The 23,367-nt window shown below is 44.2% G+C and overlaps 1 protein-coding gene across 1 annotated transcript in view; it reads left to right on the plus strand.

The window, feature by feature from the left end:
• NPAS2 (neuronal PAS domain protein 2) overlaps positions 1 to 23,367 on the plus strand; it is a 151,065-nt gene that overhangs the window by 66,376 nt on the left and 61,322 nt on the right. Inside the window, exons 2-3 of the mRNA XM_027622741.2 lie at positions 3,272 to 3,325; positions 21,982 to 22,130. Of these exons, the coding sequence (XP_027478542.1) occupies positions 3,294 to 3,325; positions 21,982 to 22,130 (181 nt within the window). The 5' untranslated portion in view covers positions 3,272 to 3,293. The remainder of the gene's footprint in view (positions 1 to 3,271; positions 3,326 to 21,981; positions 22,131 to 23,367) is intronic.

Below are 23,367 nucleotides of genomic sequence, written 5' to 3' on the forward strand. Positions count from 1 at the left end.
TTTGTCACGAAGTCCCGTTTCCTGTTGGGATTTTGACCAATAGCTCTCATAAATGTCTAAGGCACTTAGAACATGTGGTTGTCCTGAGTAAAGATTCTATAGCTTCCCTCCATTGTTAATCACATCAACAGTTATTTTCTTAACCCCAGACAGAATCTTCTCTGCTTTCATTTGAGCTCCATTTTCTCTTTCCTGGCTCTGTGTGATCCTAAAAAAAAAAAAAAAAAAAAAAAAAAATCGCTGCTCAAAATCCTTCTCATTGCAAACTATGCAATTGAGAAGAGTAGTTGCCACCCCCTTAGACTTCTCTGCTGTTCTTTTAACCAGAGATCACAGAAAAAAATTTTCTTCCCTTTGACCCCCTCGCTTGCATGCCTTTGGGCCCTGTCTAGCTCATCCACATCCTGAAATAAAAGGATGGCTCAAAAATACAAGGGTCGGGGGTACAGCCGTGTTCATAGTGGCACTGTTCGTGATAATCAAAAGGTGGAAGCCACTCAGTGTGCGTGGATGGATGACTGGAAAATAAAAGGTGGTATAAACACACAGTGGAATATTATTCAGCCTTAAAAAGGAAGAAAATCCCCATACACGCTATGACATGATAAACCTTAAGGACATTATGCTAAGATTGAAATAAGCTTGCCACAGAAGGACAAATACTGTATGATTCCACTTACATGAGGGACGTAGAGATGCATAGAGACAGAAAGCGGAGTGGTGGCTACAGGGTCTGGGGGAGAGGGAATGGGGAGTTAGGGATTGATGGACACAGAGTTGCAGTTTTGCAAGATGAAGGGAGTTCCGGAGATGGTGGTGATGGTTGTACAACAGTGTGAATGCACTTAACCCCCTGAACTATCCACTTAAGAGTGACACATTTGGGGGCACCTGGGTGGCTCAGTCCTTAAGCGTCTGCCTTCGGCTCGGGTCATGATCCCAGGGTCCTGGGATCGAGCCCCGCATCGGGCTCCCTGCTTGGCGGGAAGCCTGCTTCTCCCTCTCCCACTCCCCCTGCTTGTGTTCCCTCTCTCGCTGTGTCTCTCTGTGTCAAATAAATAAAGAAAAAATCTTAAAAAAAATAAAGAAGAGACACATTTTATGTAATGTGTATTTCACCACAGTCTTTTTAGTACTAAAACAACAACAACAACAACAACAACAACAAAACCATGGAGGGGCTCCTGGGTGACTCAGTAGGTTAAACGTCAGCCTTGCCTTCTGCTCAGGTCATGATCTCGGAGTTCTGGAATCGGGCTCCGTGCTCAGCGAGGTGTCCGCCTCTTCCTCTCCCTCTGCCCCTCCCCCACTGCTCACCCTTGCTCACTCTCTCTCAAATAAATAAATAAAATCTTAAAAACAAAACCATGGGGAGGGCATGGGAGACAATAGGCTCAGTAGGTGTGGCGCTCCCATGGCAGGTGCCCCCGGGGAACTCGGCTTAGGCGCCGTCTCTTCACACAGGGGCAGTTAAGCAAATAGCATAGACAGGAGTCAAGTTAACAAGAATCAGGCAAGGAAACAGGAGGGATAAGGAAGAAGAGAGAGTACGTTTAAGTCATCAAGGCTTCATGGTTTCAGGAAATGTTTAAGGACCAACAAATATAAAACAGAGAAGATGGGGTTGATAAAGAACAGCTATTAGTCACTTGTAAGTTTTCATTTATGACTAAGCAATCCCAGTAATCCCAGGATCCCGGAACCTCAGGGAAGCAGCGTGAAGCCCACATCCCTCCCATGAAGCTGCTCTGTCTGGGGGCACCTGGTGAAGGGCTTGGCTTGGCTGGGTGCTCGCTCACGCCCTGGACACATGCGTAGCCGGCACTTTCCTGGGAGCACAGACCTGGGGTAGTGCATCACTAACTTGACACCACATTTTTCATGTCTTAAAACTTGGAACAGACTCCATCTGGAAAACATGAAGCACATGCCCGTTTACAGAGGTGGTAACCCCATCTTAATTATGATACAAGCCTCAACTGCTGAATGGCGTGTCTCGCACATCTATCACTAAAATATGGCTGCCGTTGACTGAACGGAGTGTGTGTGTGTAGACAAACTGAGTGTAAGCATGTGGAGCTGCAAAATTCTCCCTCCGCGTCCAGCTCACACCCGTCCCTGTGCACGTATCAGACCAAAGTCACACAACCAGATTATCTTAGACATAGATTCATTGGCCCCATTAAAACATATCTACAACTTGAAGTTTTGAGACTGTTAGTGCATTCGCAAAGTGTCGGGTTTGGAGTTCTGACCTCAGACCCTCTGAGAACAGAAGTGTGTGGGCAATAGTGACTCAGCTCTCCCGGGGTCCCCACCCTGATCCCGGCCACTCTGCCCGCTCGGCCACCACAGCCTTCACCTCAAGTTCCCCCTGCAGGCTCTGGCCTCATGGACACCTGCTCAGAGGGCTGGCGGGAGGGGGCGCACCCTAGACAGACGGGACTCTGGGATGAGTGTGAATAAAATAAGGAGTCTGAGCCATGGCTCCGAAGCGTGAAGACTCACAGGCCTGCATATGGCAGAGGAACCCGGATCTGTGAGGCTTAAGACATCCAGCCAGCTGCCTGGGAGAGTGCAGGCTCTGGGCTGTGAGGTAGTCTCTGATGACTTTGGGTTGCAAGAACATTCCTGGATTGTTACTTAATTTTTCGCATTTGTGTGCCTTGACTATCTAGGGAAGTGTAAATGCCTTAAAGGAAGGACTGTGGATTATAGTACTTTAGGGCCCTGTTTTTTCCTGGCTGCATGCAAGAGGGGTTTGTGTGTTTGAATGAACAGATATATAAATGCTGTCTGTCCTTTACAATGTCACGGGCACCTTGCAGGTTTAAGGTCTGAGATAAACAGATACTTCATTGAGCTGGGTCTGGACAACAATTGTCAAAGTGTGATCTGGGGACCCCTGGGGGGTCTGGGAGGTCAAAACAACTTTCCTCATATTAACACATTATTTGCCTTTTTTTACTCTGGTGAATATACAGTGAACGTGTCTAGAAGCTCTTTTGACTTCTGATGATGGCATGGCTCTGACATCTATTGGAATGAGTGCTTGCGTATTTAAGATTTCTCAGTTTGGACCCGCATACACAAGAGCTCTGCAGTGTCCTCAATAATTTGTTGAGAGTGTAAAGGGTTTTGCTGGAACCCAAAAGTTTGAGAAGCTCTGGGCTCAGGCTTGTGGGTTAGATAAGAACAAAATGGTGACACCCAGACAGACCTGTAAAAAAAGTCTAGAAGCAGAACAATAATCATCTGTTCTTTTTTACAGGAAAAACTGCGTAGAAAATCTAATGGATGAAGATGAGAAAGACAGGGCAAAGAGGTAAGAAGGCAGGGCTTTCCTGCCTCGGCACGTTTTGTGTGGTCTGCCAGACTCAAGCATGCTTGTCCTCGCTCCGCATGGATGAGAGCACCAGCAAGACAGGCTGGGGGTGGGGCGGGGAACATGCTCTTGGTATCCACTGTTCTTGATATATTGCAGTTGCTCTACTAAAAAAAGAAATGTATACCAGCTCCCTCAATTTTGTTCCTTATCCTGAAATTCCTCATCGTCTGGGATTTGCCAGGTGGTTTTATTTTTCACATGTTTGTGTATTAACCCTGGTGACCTGGGTCTCCTTTCACGGGCCACTGGTTACCACTTTTCCAGCACAGACACTGCTCGTAAGGCAGCCTGGCTGGAACCAGGCACGCCTGGGTTCAAATCCTGGCCCCACTGTGGGAGCTGCCTGGCTTTGGACAATAACAAGAATCATCTTTCCCACACATGGAGCACATAGTAATAATCATCCCCGTGCACTAAGCACTTCCATACACCCTGCCTCAGTTTCTTCATCCGTTCTTGGAGATCCCATGCCTTATGTGGTTGTGGAGTTGGCCAGAAATACTAGCTTGGTAGCTGGTGTGTCCGAGCTGTTATAACCCTATCCTTGCTTACTCCTCCACTGGGCATTTACTGAATACCTACTGTGTGTGGAGTCATGGAGTTGATAGTTTGAAGGTAAAGAGCCTTCGAATATTCTCGACGTCACACAATTCGCCCCCAGGGGCAGTTACTGTGCTAGGCTTCAGGGAAGAAAGGGGACATGAAGAGGACACAGGTAAATGGAGGCAGTTGGTAAGTGACTACAGACCATCAGGCTGCTGGTGACAGGCCTGGCAATAGAGTGTGCTCTCCGGGGAAAGCCTTCACTCAGGCCTGAGGATGCGCCTTCTTCCTCTGGTCTCATCTCTTTCTGTTCCTGCCAGTGTGTGTGTGTGTGTGTGTGTGTGTGTGTGTGTGTGTTGGGTCCCCCAGGCCTCTGTGACAGGCTCTCAGACTGCTGCAGAGCTGAAGGGTTTGCCTGCTTCCCTTCACAGAACCCACTGCCTGGTTGTCACTTAGAGCATCTTCCACTCGCAAATGGTGGAGCCTCAGAGGTCCCCCAGTTTGGTGTCTGCCTTCCATGGCTCCTGTTGGCAGGAGGAAGGGTGACAGGCATGAGAACAAGTCCTCAGCCACTCCAGGCCGGCCAGCCCTGAATTGCAGGGCACAGGGAGAGTCTGCCTTGCTTGTCAATTTCTCAAGTATTTCCTTAGAGAAAAATCAGGGAGCAGGGGAAATGGCCAGAGGTATGGATGAAACATGGTGCGCCCAGAGCGAGGATTGTTGAAACGGGGCGGTTCATCGTACACTTATCTCCACCTTTCCATGTTTGAAAATTTTCTCGGGGCACCTGGGTGGTGCAGTCGGTTGGGTGTCTGACTCTTGGTTTTGGATCAGGTCATGATCTCAGGGTCTTGAGATGGAGACCCATGTCGGGCTCTGCGCTCAGTGTGGAATCTACTTGAGATTCTCTCTCCCTCTCCCTCTGCCCCTCCCGCTCATGCTCTCTGTCTCCAAAATAAATAAAATCTCTTTTTAAAAAAAAAGGAAAAGAAAACGTTCTCTAATAAAAATCTAAATAGACAACAATTCAAATAACACCCCAGTTTATTCTGAAGTAACATGCCCTCCCCCATGCTCCCCACAGCGTTGCTTCTCAGACCTTAAGCCACAACCTCCAAGGGTCGCAAAATCCGTGTGGTCTCAAGTAACAAGTGGATGAACAGACTAACCCAGACCAGACGAGAATGGAATCCTCCTGCCCTCTCTCATGGGCAGGCTGGCTTCTGGTTCTTTCCTCTGGGTGTTTGGCCTCTTGGTCTCCTCGCAGGGAGCCGTGGATTGGGTGCAGAGGTGGACACCAGCCCTGTCCCAGCTCGCGAATTGCAGCACACCCTCCCCTCTCTCAGCTACCACTTTCTCACCTGCAACACCAGGCAGTCACTTCTGCCCTGCCCTCCTCCAGGGTGATTAATACATTGACAGGGTATTCTTGTTAGCATCATGAAAGGGTCAGCAGTGATGGCCGGCAGTCACAGAGTGCTTCCTGGGTGCCCTAATCCTTGGATGCTAAGTACTTTTCTATGCATTCTCTCCTATCATCTCAACATTACTTTGAGGTGTATTTCACTGTTATTCCCATTCTGTGGATGAGGAACTAAGGCTCAGTACCTTGTCAAACATCATAAAGCTCGAACAAGTGGCAGAAGTGGAAGTGAACTGTAGGCTTCCTAACCTCAGACTCTGTTCTTATTCCCCAGACCATGAGCACATCCCTTCACGTAGGGACTGTCAGCCTTTCTGGCAGGCCCAGACTGAGAGCTCTGTCGCGGCGTGACTCTGAAGTCAGTGGGAGTTTGCTTCTGCCATCCTCATTTTCGTGTCACCTCCCGGCCCCCTGGCCCCAGCCCTGCCTCCACTGCAATGCTTACCTCGAAATCCAGAGGTGAAATTCTTCCATACTCAGGCGTCACCAGATAGACACAGTCCAATAAAATCTTAGCTAAAAGTTCGTAGCAATAAATCAGGTCTTATGCAGTTTCTTTCCATTCATTCCCACCCCTGTTTGCTTTGAGCCGTGGACACCCACACCCCCACACTGCCTGTTTGGGAACCTCCATGCACACATACGGGGTAGTGAGGCTGCTGGCTGGCCCTCACCCCCTCTTGACCTCAGAGAGGGAAACAGGTCTAGAATGTTTGGTAATACCCAGATCCTTTTGCCAGAATGCCAGCAATAATGCAGTGTCCCTCATAACATGTGGGAAAAACCAGGAAAAAATGACCACAATCCTAAGATTATATCCGTTTCGAAGCCTCCCATTCTAGCAGGCTTTGTAACAGCATGAGAGGCCCTTCCCCTAATCCCACCTGGAGGCCTGATAGGAATAGTTTGCACTCAACATGACTTTTTTTTTTTTTTGATGAGATTAGAAATGCTCAGCTTCAGCTCAAAACCCTTATTGTCTCCAGAAAACACGCGTTCTGTTGGGCAAGGTTTCCAAAGCTTTAGGGAATTTCCGGTTTGTTTGGCTTGTTTGATCAAGTATTCGGAACCAGGACAAATTCCACTTTCTTCTGTGAATTCCCCTGCAAATCCGGGGAGTATTGAGTGCCCATTGTGTGTCAGAGCTGTTTGCTATTTTCTTGAGGGAAGATGCAAAAACACAGGCCTTGAACTCAAAAAGGAAACAGTTTGACGGAGAGACATTTGGAATCCCTGGATAACAAAGTTCCCAGTGGACCATTTTGTGGTCCAGTCATACACCTGCGTTTCTAATTCTGGTGTGATGTAGTTTTGTGGTGTGTGTGTGCGTGTGGTCATCCAGGAAGCGGTGTGATGGGCAGGAAGTGCACAGCTTAGAATGAGACAGGCCTGCTTTGACTCCTGACACTTTTACTTTCTGTCCTCAGACGAGCTACTACACTTATCTTAGCTGCAGTTTCTTCCTCTGTAAAATGGGGGTGCTGATAGCAGCAACCTCTTGGTAGGGTTACGGCAGAATTAAACGCAGCTGCGTGTAAGCCCATGACACACTGAGGAGGGCACGGAGCTAACAAGGAACGCTAATGTGTCCGGAGCCCTCACTGTGGGCTTGCAGCATTTTGCAGGCATGACCTCTGTGATCCTCACAGCAACCCCACAAGCTCGGTTATCATTAGCCCCATTTTACAGCCGAGAAAGCCGAGGCATGGGATCACACAGTCCCAGTCAGTGCCAGACAGGGATTCAAATTCAGACAATATTCCGAGCCTGGACTCCTAACAACATCTCATGGCAGTCAGTAAATGGGAGCCTTTTGGCTGACCACGTGCGCAAGGGGTCGGGGGCAGAAAGTGCCGTAGGAATCCTCACTTCCCAAAGAAAGCCAGTTTCTGTAACTTTGCAGTATTGTAAAGTACAGCTTAATCCGTTTCGTGAGAGAACGGAGCACTAAGAAGAAGCTCACTCGTGGTGGCCTCTTTCTTCTGTCCCATATTAAGTGACTAGTTCGTCAGCATTCATTAAAGTGACATCATCTCCTACCAGCTGGGAAGTTTTGTTTCCATAACCATGTGCATTTTTGTTGCAGGAGGGAAGATGGGTAGTAAGATTAGAGTGGTTGCTGCCTTTTATTAATAAGAATGAGGAGTGTCAGGCAGAAGGAGCCAATTCTTGGGGTTCTCGTTAGCGTGAATGCTGGTTTGCACACACAAGCTAAAGTCAGGCAAGAGGGAGATCCAGCACCACAACCAAGAAGCCCATGCATGCACTTTTGCAGAAGCTGAGTGTTGCAGAAGGAAAAGCTTTAGCCATTGGGAGGTTGCTCATTTCTCCTGGTTCCCCCGGGGAGACTTTATCAATGTGGACCAATGACTGAGAGCATTCAGTCACCCTTCCATCAATATTTGTTAACTAAGTAATATACTAAGCAAGTGGAAGAAAAAAGGAGGATACATAGCATTACCTTGCCTTCAGAGGGCTTTGGGCAAGATAGAGAGGCATTCTGGAAAACAAGCATAAAGGAGGAAACATATCCTGCAGGGCCTGTGTTGAGCAGAGCCGGGAATGATCAGAATTCATAAGCTCTATTTCTCAGCCAAGTGCTCTTTCGTGGAGAGGAATATGGTTAAGAGGAGGAGACCGACCTCGTTTTATTGTTTCATTTCTCTGGAGGTAAATTCTGTAGGTCTGAAAGGAAAAGCTGGTCTGATCCATGAAGGTCGTAGCCCACTTGCAGGACTCCAGCTCCACAGCACGCTTGCTGGTGCCCCTGGGTGCACGCTTGGTGCAGAATGAAAAGCCTGGCCCTATTCATGATATGTCGATGTTTCCAGCTGGAGCCGATAGTGCTAATTTTGCTATGATTTTCCTTCATAGGCTCTTGATTGGGAGTTATGCACATCATCATAAGCCCCGACACAGGGGGGAGATGGCAGTAAAAAATGTTTGAGACTTCCTTTCTGTTTGTTTTATTTGGTGATTAAGGCAGCAGCAGGCTTTGCAAGAACATAGAGGTATCAGGACACACGATTCATTTATATTGCCCTGTAATTTCCAGATGAGTGATTCTGTATTCCAAACAAAGGGAAAAAGTAGAACCGCACTCGCAGGCAGAATGCTAATTCTTACTGTGGCCCAGTAAACAGCAGAATGGAAAAGGGGCCTCCCTCTATTCGGGGCTCTTGGCTTCTACCCTGGTGGGGTAATTTGGTCGGCTAAGAAGAATTGTCAGAAGGAGAACTGTGTGCCTGGTAGGCTTAGAAACTTGGGAAAGTCCTTGGCCAGGGACACCCAGAACCTCTCTGGGAGCATCTGTGGCAAAGAGGAATTCACTAAAGGCCCTTTCAATGATTTCAATAAATTTTAAGTTGAAAAAGGATGGTCCGAAGTCCACCATTTTGAAAATGTTTCTTTTCTGCAGGAAAAGCTAAATATTCGTTTGAGAATTTCAGGGACAAATTGCTGAGGCTTGTGCTCCCGTGAAATTCTCCCTGTGTGACTGTTAAGTAAGAATCACTGGAAAATTAAGCCAACTTCCCATTTGGGCCTCAACATTTTCTGATAACTCCGGTTAAGAGTAAAAATGTCCCAGTTACATCTCAGGAGAAAAGAATAGCACTGGCTGAGCTCAGGGATCCCACAATCCCTTCGCCAAGTCTCTGCAGTAGAAAACATACTCTAGAATTCTCCATGAGATGAGGGCAGCACCAGCCTGACCCATCTAGCGCCACATGGGGTGACTTCTCTCTCCACACACCCAGGTGACATTCTCTCCTTGAACTGAGCTCCTGAGCTCAGTGGAGTCTTCATCCCCCACCCCTTGGGGGTGCAGGAGGCTGCCTGGCTTATGGACATGAGGAGGTGTGCACCTGTCCCGAGGACCCAGGCCTGGGTACAGAGGGGACTGCTCTGACCTGAAATGGACCTTGCTTTATGCCAGAATTTCCCAGAATGGGAAACACTAATCTGAGGAAATGCCCCTGAAAACAAGTTTGGGCCATGCTGTTTACTTTTTCCTCCCTTTTGGAGAGTTTCAGCTCCTTAGCACATTAAAAGTGCTAAGACAGCAATTAACAAATAACCCAAAATCTGTTCCATTTTATGTAACTGTGAATTTAAAAAATTACCTGGGAAAAAAAACCCAAAATTAGTAACAACAAAATAACCTTCCCTGGCCATAGTTCTTCTTTTTTCTCTAAATAATTCTTCATGATTTTCCATGGAAGACCCTTTGCCCAACACTGTCTTATATCAACTTTATTCCCATCATTTTTGTACATTTTCTTACATATGAAAAAACACCAAAACACTTGAAAAATACTGAAATGTTTAAAGCAGTCAGCAAACTCATTTATAACCATCACTACCTATAGAGAGCCACTGTTATTATTTAGACATATTTCCCATCTCGTTTTTCTACAATGCCCATCAAGTTTTAAGAGGAATCCTCTTATAAGGTCTTTGTTCATGTGGCTGATCAGACTCTAATTGATTCTTCGTGGAAGTTAACCTTTCATGGATAGGACTGTCTTACTGTGGAGGATATTTAAAATTTATGTCATGCCTCCGAGGATTGCCTTTGTCACAGTTGCCTCCCTGGATGTTGACAGTGAGCACCTACTTGATAGATTTCAATTCTACAAGAAACTGTGAGTTCCTTCTTCAACCACTCCCTCTGTTTCAGGTTCCCCAGAGCCTTTTGTGGAGACTTCAAAAGAAGCCTAAGACCCAATCCTGATAAGCCTTCTCAGACAGGTTCATTTTGCTCCATTTATAATTCTCAGGTTTGAGAGGACAAGTCTGCATGCTGATCGGTTTCTGTCTCATCCTATAATGTGGAACTAGTTAGCCCAGTTTCGATATGTCAGAATTCCTGGTCTAGAAGGAATCTTGGGCATCACTGAGCCTTTGCCTTAGGCATTAGCTCTCCTACGTCTGGATAACAAACCTCTCCAAATGTACAGGATTCAACCATGGCATTCATTTGCCCATGGATCTTCAGCTCGGGTAGGGCCTGGCAGGGAATGTTTGTCCCTGTTCCCTGTGGTCTTGGCTAGAGCAGCTCAAAGATGGTGGGCTGGAGGGGCACCTGGTGACTCGGTCAGTTGAGCATCCATTCTTGGTTTCTGCTGGGGTTGTGATCTCATGGGTCATGGGATCGAGCCTGCCTCTCTCTCTCTTTCTCTCTAAGATAAATAAATAAATCTTAAAAAAAAAAAAAAAAGATTGTGGGCTGGAACCACCTGAAGACATGTTTATTCCCGTGGCTAGTGGTTGATATAAGCTGTCAACTGGGACTGTGGCTTTCTACGTGGAGGAGTGGTGGCTTCCTCACTACACGTGACTGGGTTCCAGGGCAAGCATTCATGGGCAAGAGAGCCAGAGGGAAGCTGTGTGTCTGTTACTACCTAGCCTTGGAAGTCAGGCAGTTCCCTTGTGCTGCATTCTATTCCCTAGATGCAAGTCACTGAGGTCAGCCAGCCCGTACTCAAGGAGGGAGGGGGATTAGAACTCATCTTTTGATGGGGCAGGGGGAGTTTCAGAAAATTTTTAATTCTCTGGTTTGAAATCACCATACCAATGTCCTCACTATTTTGTAAGAGGAAACTGAGGCCCATGGAGGTGGGAGTGCCTTGCCCACTCTTTCCTGGCATAGGTGGCAGAACCAGGATGAGAACTCACATCTTCAGGAAATCTGTTTAATGATCCTTCAGCTAAGCTGTACCATCCTGATTCTCTGCTACCCCAACCACTCTTTAACTTCCAGTGGTGCCTGTAAGTGTGAAAGTAATGTGCCTCATAAAATGCCTTTCGCCCCTCCCCATGGAGACTCTTTGTAGGAAAAAGTTACTCTGCCTGGAACTGCATACTTACAGACCTATTGTTATACCTTTTACTCAAAAACCCAGCTGCCCTTAGCAGCAAGGGCAGCCCACCGGTGCTTCTATCACTGGTTTCGGCCACTGTCTTCCAACTTCATTGGGTAGCATTTGATTTTTTCAGCTTTTACTCCATTTGGCCAACTACATGTGATTCAGAGGCCATCTTCTATTTTCCCTCATCAGCATGTCCTATCTACACAGTTAACAGAACTAGATTTGTTGGGGTCAATTTAAAAGATGGCAACCTATCTGCACATGAAGTAGATTAAAAGGAGGAGTCCGCCCATGATGATAGTAATTTTTTCCTGTTTTCACTGACTTTATCTTGATTCCTGATCTAGTTCACAGATCAGGAGTTCTGATACAATGATTTTTCATTTCTTCCCCTTAGGAAAACCCAGGATTTGGGGTGACATGTAAAATGCACCTGCACCACTGTCATGTGCCCTTGTGAATTTAGAGAGGGCCGAGGACACAAAACCTAGAGGAGCATGTTTACATTCACCTGCCTGCTCAAACTCCCCATTCCTGCCATGGGGCCTCTCCTAGGAGGATAGGACATGAGCATCTTCCTTCCTGGCCTGTGCCATAAGCTTCTCAGAAGGACCTGCTCCCCATCCCAGCTACAGCTATCCTTCTTGAGTGGTTGCATGTAAAGCCCAGTCTTGCACACTAAGTATCCACACCTGTGATCATCTCACCAAGAAGGAGAGGAGAGAAGCATTGAGCATGTTTTATATAATATGCCTCATGAAATCCCCCAACAGAAGGGCCTTCAAGATTCCACTTATTGGAGAAATGAAAATAGGAGGCAAACTAGAAAAGTATCAGAATTTGGAGTACCACTGACCTGGTATTTTCTCCCCCCCAGTACCGCCTAACCTAGACTCAATGCAGCCAAAACCCAGAAGTGCTGGCAGAGAGAGGACCCAGAGAAACCCTCTAGGACTGCCTGGGGAGCAGGATCAGGGTCTCGAAGGCTCAGATTGATCAAGGGGAAATCTGCCCTCTTTTGTTATTTTCTCCATGCCTTTGTGCCCTGTAAGCAATCCTGGGATAGCAGCAGCGGGAGGAACAACAGCGACAACAGGGATCCATAGGAAACCTGAAATGTTGAGGGAAAGGAATCTCTCTCTCTGAGGGGAGGAACTATCATTCTAAGAGGGTGGGATGAAACTCTTCTTTCTTCCTCTCTATCTTTCTACTGCATGACCCCCAATGAAGGTGCAGATGTAAAAAGTGTGAGGCAAAGCAGAATAAAGCAAAGAACCAGCTTTCTGGCCAGAGGAACAAAAAGGGAGCCATGGGAACCAGAAAGTACAAGGCAGAGATCTGAAAAGAAGGAGCTCAGGAAAGTGACCATATAAAGAAGGTTATGAGATCCTGAGCTCACCACCAAACTGAATATGTGTGGGTCTGACCTTAAATAGTGTACCATAGCCTTTCAAATCTGAAATGTAGGATAGACCACCACCCAAGGTCCAAGACCAGCTACATGGGACAAATCTATATAGCACCATGGATTTCTTATCAGAAACCATGGAAGCCATCTGGTAGTGACACAGAATTTTTTTTTAAGTTGAAAGAGAAGAACCATTAGCCCAGGATTCTAGATCCAGTAAAAATATCCATCAGAAATGAAGGTAAGTGAAGACATTCTCAAATGGAAAAAAAAAAAAACCAAAAAACAAAAAACCTAAAAACTAAAAACTAAAAGTTTTTTTATCAGTAGACCTGCTCTAAAAGAATTGCTAAAGGAAGTTTTTCTAACAGAAAGGAAATGATACCAGATGGACACTTGGGATAAGAGATATAAAGGAAGAGTAACAGAAATGGTAAATATCTGGCTACATAGAATAGATAGTCTGACATTTGGGAAAAATAACATAATCTGATATGATTCAGTGTATGTAGATGTAGTACCTAAGATAACTACAACATAAAGGGAGGGAGGATATAGGGAACTAAATGGAATAAAGTTTCTCCATTCCACTTGAAATGGTAAAATATTCTAAGTAGGCCCTGCAATGATAGTTTTTTATATTATAACCCATAGAGTGCTTACTAAGCACTACACAAGGAACTATATTAAATAAAAACACAATAGATAAATTAAAATGAAATACTTTATAAATTAAATAAATTAAAATGAAATAAACAACCCAAAAGAAGGCAGGATAAAAGAAATAGGAACAACAACAAAAGACAAAGAATGAAAAAAATAAAACAGAAAACGGATGGTAAAATGGTACACCTAAATCCAAACATATAATTACATTAAATGTAAGTGGTCTAAACATGCCAACTAAAAGAGATTGTCAGAATGAATTTTTTTAATGACTTCACTATCTGCTGTTCACAAAGTATTCACTCAAAATATGATGATATAAGTAGGCTCAAAGGAAAACTGTGGAAAATGATATACCACACAAACATTACTTAAAAGAAGGCCAGAGTGATTATATTAATATAAAATAAAGTAGATTTCAGAGCAAAGAAAATTACCAGGAATAAAGAATGGCATTACATAATGATAGTCGATTTACCAAGAACACATAACAATTCTAAATGTGTATACACCTAACAACAGAGCTTCAAAGTGCAATGAGTCTTTAATATGCTCATCTCAGTAATAGAACTAGTAGAGAGAAATTCAGCAAGAGTTTACAAGAACTGAAAAACACCATCAACCGAGAGGATCTGCCTGACATTTTTAGAACACTCCACCCGACAATAGCAGAATACACACTGTTTTCAAGTACCCATTGAACATTCACTCACCAAATCCTGCTTCATAAAATAAATGTAAAGAAGTCTAAATGAACGAAATTAAATTACAAACAGAAAGATGGTGAGAACAATAGCTCTAAAACTTGGAAATTAACAGTATGGCTACTAAGTAATTCAAAGGTTAAAGAGGAAGTCTCAAGGAATTTTAGAAAATATTTTGACCTGAACAAATATAAAAATACAATATATCAAAATTTGTGGGTTGCATCTAAAGCAGTGCTTAGAGGAAAATCTATAGCATTAAATGGTTATAGTGGAAAAGAGTAAAGGTCTCAAATCAACAACGAAGCTTCCACCTTAAGAAACTATAACAGCAGAGCAAAATAAATTCAAAGCAAAAAGAAGAATGAAAATTATAATAAAGAGCAAAAATCAATAAAACTGAAAACAGAAAAATAATAGAGAAAAGTCAAAAGGTGATTTTTAAAAAATCAATAAAAATGGTAAGCCTTTTGCACGAATGACCAAAAAGAAGTCACAAATTACCAATAGCAGGAATAAAAAAGGAGATATTATTACACACTCTTCAGACATCAAAGGGGCCATGAAGGAATACTATAAACAACTCTATCCACATAAATTTGACACCTTAGGTGAGAGGTACCCATTACTCAAAAACCATAAGCTACCAAAACTCCTACAAGATGAAATAGAAAGCCTAAAGTGTCCCAAATAACGGAATTGAATTTGTAGTTAAAAATCTTCTGAAAAAGAAATCTCAGACCCAGATGGTTCCACTGAAGAATTCTGCCAAACATTAAAAGGAAAAAAAAATCACCAACTCGACGCAGTCCTTTCCAGAAAATTAAGAGGAGGAACTACTTCCCAACTTATTTTCTGAGACCATTATTACCCAAGGGGAGGTGGGGGGAACAGTATAAGAAAAGAAAACTACAGACAAATATCCTTCATGAACACAAATGTAAAAATCCTCAACAAAACATTAGCAAGTATATATGTGTGTGATATATACATACATCATATATACATATATGTAAAATACATCATGACCAAGTGGAGTTTTATCCAGAGAGTGCCAGGATGTTCAGTATTCAAAAACCAATCATTGTCCTCCATCAAGTTAGGAGGATAAAGAAGAAAAACCAAAACCCACATGATCATATTCAGTGAAGCAGAAAAGGGGTTTTACAGAATTCAACTTGTATTTTTGTTATAAACTCTCAGCAAACTAGGAAAAGGAGAGAATCTCCTTAACTTGATAAAGGGAATTTACATAAAACCTACAGCTGATATACTTACTGGCAAAAGATTAAATGTTTTCCCCCTAAGATGGGGAATAAGACAAAGGTATCTGCTATCATCACTCCAATAAGACCATAAAAGAAATCAAAGGCATATTGATTGGAAAAAAGGAAATAATGCTTCCCTTATTGACAGAGGACATGTTTGTATATATAGAACATCCCAAGAGACTTAGCAAAACAAACAAATAAAAAACTCCTATAACTAATAAGTGAATTTAGCAAGGTCACAGGATACAAGGTCAACACACAAATCAATCATCTTTCTGTAGGCCAACAGTGAACTATTAGAAACTGATATTAAAAACACAGTGCCACTTTTAACCAATCCAAAATAATGAAATACTTAAGTATAAATCGAATAAAACGTATGTGAGATACCTATGTGAAAAGTGCAAAATGCTCATAGTAGAAATCAGTGAAGACCTAAATAAATGGAAAGATATATTGTGTTTATTATTGGAAGACTCAACAGAATAAAGATACCAAATTTTCCCAAATTGGTCCATAGATTTAAAGCAAATCCAATCAAAATCCCAGCAGAACTCTTTGTAGATATACACAAGTTGATTGTAAAATGTAATGGAAAGGCAGAGAAACTAGAATAGTCCAAATAATTTTGAAAAGGAGGAATAAAGTTGGAGGAATCACATTATCCAATTTTAAGACTTCTTATAAAGCTGCAGTAATCAAGACAGCATGGTATTTGTGGAGGAATAGATCCATACATAGGTCAACGAGACAAAATAGAGAATCGAGAACTCAGAAATTGACCCACATAAATATGACCAACTGATTTTTTACAAAGGTAATGAAATGTAGAAATATCTTTTCCTTAATGGAGTTGGAACAATTGGACAACCACATACAAACAAATAAACTTCAACCAAAACCTTACATATTATAAAAATAACTAGCTCAAAGTGGATCATGAAATGTAAAATGTGTAGAACTCCCGGAAGAAAACACAGGAGAAAAATCTCTGTGGCCTGTGGCTGGGCAGATGATGCCCAGACCTGACACCAAAAGCACAATCCACAAAAGAAAAAAATTGCTAACTTGGACTTCATCACAATGAGAAACTTTGACTCTGTGAAAGACACTAGTAAGAGAATAAAAAGGTGAGCTGTGAGAAAATATTGACAAATCATACGTCGGACAAAGGCCTTGTGTCAGAATATATAAAGGACACTTAACACTCAACAGTAAGGAAACAAAAAGCCCCATTTAAAAATGGGCAAAAGACACGAACAGATGCTTCACCAAAGAAGATATACAGATGGCAAAAAAAAAAAGAACATCATTAGCCATTAGATAAATGCAAATTTAAGCCCCATGAGATAATACTGCCTATCTCTTAGATTAGCTAAAATTACAAGTACTGATGATACTAACTCCCCTTGAGGATGTAGAACATCTGGATCACTCCTACATGACTAGTGAGGAGGTAGGATGGTAAAGCCACTCTGGGAAACAGTTTGGCAGTTTCTTATGAAGTTAAATGTACATTTTCCATAGGACCCAGGTTACTCATTTCAGAGAGCTGAAAACTTGTGTTCACACACAAAATACCTGTACACAAATGTTTACAGCAGCTCTATTCATAACCACCAAAAAAAAGGGGGGGAACCAACCCAAATTTCCTTTGCAGATGAATGGATAAACCAGCTGTGGGACAGCCATACAATAGAAAACCAGTTCTCAGCATTAAGAAGGGGCAAGGTACGGTAGGCTCAGCAACCTGAATGAATCTCAAAGGCATTCTGTGGGTAGAAGAAGCCAGGCTCAGGGGTTATGTGCTGTATGGTTGTATTTCTGTGACATTCTCCAAAAGAGAGCATGGTGATGGAGAACAGGACAGGGGTTGCCTGGGGTTACAGGTGTGCAGAGAATGAAGGAGCTTTGGAGGGAACTCTTCTGTCTCTTGGTTGTGATCATGGTTACATGAATTTATACACATGCGAAAATTTATAGAACTCTGCCCAAAAGAAAAAGTCAGGTTTACTATATGGTCATTTCGAGAGTAAAAAATTTAAAGGTACATATCATCAGCATTACTCTTTCTTAGACAAATGAAATTCAGGTGAGGCACCCCACTTTCTCCCCTATCTCCTCAACAAGGGGTTTGGTTAGTACTGAGCTGGGGTGCACAGCCCATAGCCATGCAGGGCACTGTGGTACTGTGCCCGACCACCCTCACCTCTTCTTCCAGTCTCTGCTCACTTCCCCCTGAGTTGGGTCCCTCTCCCCTTTCTCCTGATGTCCTAACCTTTTCCCTTCCCCAGACTGCCCGTCAGTACCCTGTCCCGGACTCATCAAAAGCCAAGACCAAATCGCCTGTACTGGCATTTGAGACTCTGGTTGGCCTCACTCTTCTTGTCCTCTCTCTCTCACTTTACTTTCCCACATGTCACCAACTGTCCTGTCAAAGCTGAGCACTCGGCTCTTCCTTGGTTGTCTCCCCACCACCTGCCCACTCACCCCTCGAGGACACCTCGCACCAGCCCCTCCCCTGAGGGCTTCCCTGACCACCTCACATGGCTGATCTCCTTCCCTTTTGAACTCCTTTGGCAGTTTGTCTAAACTTGTCTCCTAACCCATATCACATTGCACCTGATGTGTGAATTGCATCTCTTCCTCTAGACTCTGAGCTTCTTTCAGTTGGCTGTTTTTAGTTGATTTTCTGCGGTATTCTTCCCTGAACACAAATACCATCATCCTATTAGCATGCAATGCCATTTTTCTGCAGAATGTGTTTTGGTTCTGCGCTATAACCTCAAGCAGCCAGAATTTGTCACTCTTAGTCCCGTGCTCCCAGAGCACTGGTGCATGGCTCCGTAACAGATACCTTCACGATGGTTCTGGAGGGAGCTGTAGGAGGCAAGAGAGAGTGCACTGCTTCACAGCACGGGCACCCAAGCCAGCCAGCTCCCCCATTTCCCAGTCATGTGACTTCAGTGAGTCACGTCACGTCTCCGTGCCTCAGCTGCTTCGTCTGTGAACTGGGAATTATAGTATCTATCTTAAAGTGTCATTGCGAGGATTAAAGTAATTAATATATGTAAAGTATTTAAAATAGTGCCTGTTACATAGTAAGCGCCCAACGAATGTTATCTATGGAAACATTGCCCCTTGAGGGACACCAGAAAAGATCACCTCGGGCTTTTTGAGCCCTGCATTCAAAACCAAAGGTTCAGGCTTGTATCAGTGTATATTTAACACACACACACACACACACACACACACACACACACACAAACTTCCCTTCCAGCCCTCCTCTCTTTCTCTCTCTCCTCCCCCTCTGTTCAATTCAATAAGAAGACGAACAACCCGACTGAAAAATGGGCAGAAGATTTGAGCAGACATTTTACAAAAGAAAATATATGAAACAACATTAAGCATGTGAAGGGGTGTCCAACGTCATTAGTCATCAGAAACATGCAAATTAAAACCACAATGAGGAAACATCACAATGCCTACAGTGGGAAGAGACTGACAATACCACGTGTTGACAAGCATGTGGAGGAACACACACCCTCATAGACTGCTGGTGGACATGCAGACTCGGTCCAGCCACTTGGCATACATAACAGCATGGCGATACCTAATCACGGTGAACATACACTTGGACTATGAATCAGCAATTTCACACCTATGTATTTACCCAGGAGAAAGGTGTGTCTGTGTCTACACAGAGACATGGATGTGAATACTCAGAGCAGCATTTTTCTCAATCCCCCTGAACTGGACACACCCCAATGGAATACTAGTCAGCTGTCAAAAGGAATATTAATGTATACAACCACATGGATGAATCTCAAAAACTTAATGCTAATTGTATGTTCAAGTCTATACGCTGTCTGATTCTGTTTACATGAAATTCTAAAAATGGCAAAACTGAAGTGACAGCAAATCAGTGGTTTCCTGTGACTGTCATTGAGGGGAGCTCCACCACCAAGACGCAGGAGAATACCTTTCAGGACGAGGGAACTATTTCGACTCTGGTTTGGGTGGTGGTTACACAATTACCAAAATCCATCAAACTGTACACTTAAAATGGATGAATTTTACTGAATGTAAATAATGACGTAAAAGAAAAATCAAACCCAGAGGCTGATGAAGTGCCTTTCAGCGGGTTGTCCCGGTGCCTTGAGTGTGGTGTCTCAGGGCCTGCCAAGATGACCTTCTTGTTGGAAATAAGGTCATTCGAGGCTCATTTTCTTTCTCTTGCCTCAGAGCTGCAGATCCAGCTGACATTGACCGATTTCCAGTGGGCACCATAGTGTGTCCCAGGCGGAGGCTGACGGAAACAAGTTTGTGTTTCTGTCACTAATGATATAAGCCTTCATCGTATTCTCTGCCAGGCCATGTTGGTTGTCATTACACCCATTGAAGAAGAGAACAGAGTAATAATGAGCTGGGTGTTATCGGCTCACAAATAACTTATAATGGGCAAAGTAGGACAGAGGCAGAGCTTTTTTTGGCTAAGGAGGCTGCATGCCACTCTTTAAAATCTAGGCCAAAAAATTATTTATAATGCATAGACAGTCACTCAGAAAGTTAAAAGGTTCCTTTCTTCTCTCCTGTGAGTTTGAACATTATGCTTTTTACCCGAGACTCTCAAAAGACACCTTAGCTTCTTCCTTGGACACCTGCCTTCAGTCTATAAGTCTGAGAACACATGCATGAGGGTGGTTACTTGGCTGGGAATGAGGCCTTTGTAGAAACCCCTTAAGGGTGTCAGGTGGTCCCCAAATCCAAAAAGGTTAGGAATGAAGGAAAAGTCAGGAAACGGAGATCCTTATGTATGGGTAGTGATCACACGCTCGAGGTAAGCTTTGAGGTAAGAATTGCCTCAGGTGTCATCAGGAAGGAACCCAAACCGAGATATAATCAGCAAAGGATGGCTTGTCAACAGGTGTGTTGAAAAAAAGACAGGTCGTGTGTCCTTAGCAGAGGCAAGCAGAATGGTTATGGCCACTGTGACATCTAAGAAGAGGGTATTTGCATTGTGTCCCCGTGTTTGCCGGGGCTGTTTGGGGAAGCAGAATCTTTATTGACGCTGATACCTGTAGATATGGATACCTACCCCAAGGGAGGTGAAGCCCTCTGATGGGAATTTGCTGCGTTGTCGCAAGCCACCAGCACCCTGTCCTGACTGCACGTTGGCCAATAGCCTCCTGGTAAGTGATCGGCTGCCCTGGGCACCTTGATGCCGGGGCCCCAGGGTACCTAGAGCAGCAGGTAGACCATGTTTGATGGGCCCCGCAGCTGTCGCTCCTGTTCTCTCAGTAAGCTGACTGTGGAACAAGTCCATCCTGGGTGAAATGAGGAAGGTGGGTCAGCTCTCGATCACCTTTGGCTAAGGTGACTATTGATGAGGGGCTGGTCCCGTGGGGCGGAGAGCCAGTCCCTGGGTCTGTGGTGTGTCATTAAAGGTCAAGACCTCTAGAGTGGTGCTGCTTCCCAAACCTCCCCCGGTGAGGGCAGGCTAACTGTGACACATGCTCCTTGTTTGGCTATCTCTAGAACAGCCACCATAGCCGTGCTTTCCTGTTCTGGTTCCTGAGGCTCCCAGGCTTCCTCAGAGGTCCCCTCCCCTCAAGCCAAGCAGCTCTACTTTGATCTCTGTGTAGATGCGCTGTGTAGTGTATCATTTTTGAAATAGACTTTTTTTATTTTTTTGGTAGTTGTAGGTTCATAGAAAAACAGAGCAGAAGGTACAGAGAGTTCCCATACATCCCCTGCCCCTATGTATGGACAGCCTCCCTGTTATCAACATCCCCCAGTGGATACAATGGATGAACCTACATTGACACATCGTTATCCCCCAGAGTCCATAGTTTACATTAGCACATAATGTGGATCCACCATTATAATATCATACAGAGGAGTTTCACTGCCCTAAAAATCTATTCATCCGCCCCCACCTCAGTCCCTGGCAGCCATGATCTTTTCACTGTCTCCATAGTTTTGTCTTTTCCAGAATGTCATATAGTTGGAATCATGCAGCAGGTAGCCTTTTCCGATTGGCTTCTTCCGCTTAGTATTATGCATTTAAGCTCCTCTAAGTCATCTCTAAAAGGGTTCATCCGCTCTTAGCAGCTTGACAGCCATCCGTGTTCTCTGTCGTACGTTGGCCCCAGGTCAAGCACAGCTTGCAGACGTTTTTGTGTGGGGTGTGCCTCGTCTCCGCACAGGATGATGAGCTCTGGGGCAGGGGCCAGGACATACGCCCCGTGCCAGACTCTCAGGGTACCTGGTTTCCCCTAGTAACTTGATGCCTAGGACTGGGTGCTCTGGGGTGGAGGGGAAATGGTTAGAGCCTAAGGAAGGGCTATCAGAGCAGAACCCTGTGGGCTGCCGCCATGTACACAGCATGTCATTTGCTCTCTGAAGTTTAAAGCTCCATGAAGTCAGACTGAACAGCATCCGGCAACGGAGCTAATCTGTGTAAGATTTTGCATCTGAGTCAGAACTTACTTATTAACACTGTCTGTCTTTGTGGCCAGAAGTCTGGCAAAACATTTTTGTCCCCATTATCCAACTCTGAAATGTGGCGAGTGTTACTTTCCCTGAAAGAGTTCTGATAAGATGATCACAACAGAGCGCACTCTGATAGAAAATTGTTCCATTTCATAATAAAGCCTTTATGCGGTGGAATGTTCTAGTCACTGGTGTGTTCTGTGTTTACAGAGCTTCTCGAAACAAGTCTGAGAAGAAGCGTCGGGACCAGTTCAATGTTCTCATCAAAGAGCTTAGCTCCATGCTCCCTGGCAACACGCGGAAAATGGACAAAACAACCGTGCTGGAAAAGGTCATTGGATTTTTGCAGAAACACAATGGTAAAGGTTACGTTTCTCCCCATTTTTATTCCATTCCTGTCCTCTCATTTGGCGATGACTTCATCAAGCTGGTCTTCTGCTTGGTTCTCTCTTTCCAGCAAAGCCCGATCTCATCAGTCACAGGCTTCCTCTTGCAAAGGCACGCCACCCTCTTTAATATCCCACCTCCAGCAGGTTTTGGGAAAGGACACTCACCTCCCAAATTGCTTTATTAGCCAGAGGAGAGAATCCAGAGCAGCCTCACAGGTAGCACCCAGCCTAAGTGGAGTGGCATTAACAGTGGGAGTGTCTTGATTAAAAATGTCTGCAGCAAGCATTTTTCATTCAGCTCTGAAGAGATGCAATGCCCAAGAATTCATTTTCTACTGGAGCAAAGTGGACTGATTTCTCCAACCACCTCTGCCATGGCCCCTGAACTCTTTAGCTTTCTGAGCTACACCATGGAAAAAATAAATTGAAAATCAGTAACTTACTTACTGTCAAATCCATTTTTTTGTTGAAATATAATTCAAGTGCCATAAAATTCACCATTCTGAAGTTTTTAATACAGCGGTTTTAGTATATCCAAAAGGCTGTGCCACCATTAACACTAATTTTATCATCTCATAAAGCAGTCACTCCCTATTTCCCCTCCCTCCAAATCCTGACAACCCCTCAACTATTTTCTGTCCCTCTAGATTTGCCTGTTCTAGGCATTTCATACAACTGGAACCATCCAATATGTGGTCTTTGGTTTCTGGCTTCTTTCACTTAGCATCCATATTTTAACAAGTACTTGTGTTTCACTCCACGTTATGGCCAATAATATCTATGGTATGGATATACCACATTTTGCTTAACCATATATCGGTTGATGGGGCTTTTGCATTGTTTCCACTCTTCAGCCATTATGAATAATGCTTCATGTACAGTCCTTTGCAGGGTTTATATACTTTCAGTTCTCTTGGATATATATCTAGGATTAGAATTGCTGGGTCCAGTGGTAATTCAAGTTCAACTTTTTGAGGAACTGCCAAACTGGTTTCTGCAGGAGCTGGACAATTTTAATTTTTTTTAAGATTTTATTTATCTGAGAAGGAGAGCACAAACAAGGGGAGAGGCAGAGGCAGAGGGAGAAGCAGGCTCCCCGCTGAGCAGGGAGCTGGATGCGGGGCTCGATCCCAGGACCCCTGGGATCATGACCTGAGCCAAAGGCAGACACTTAACCAACTGAGCCACCCAGCCACAATTTTATTCT

The sequence above is a fragment of the Zalophus californianus genome, chromosome 8 (assembly GCF_009762305.2).
Source record: "Zalophus californianus isolate mZalCal1 chromosome 8, mZalCal1.pri.v2, whole genome shotgun sequence".
Lineage (NCBI taxonomy): Eukaryota > Metazoa > Chordata > Mammalia > Carnivora > Otariidae > Zalophus > Zalophus californianus.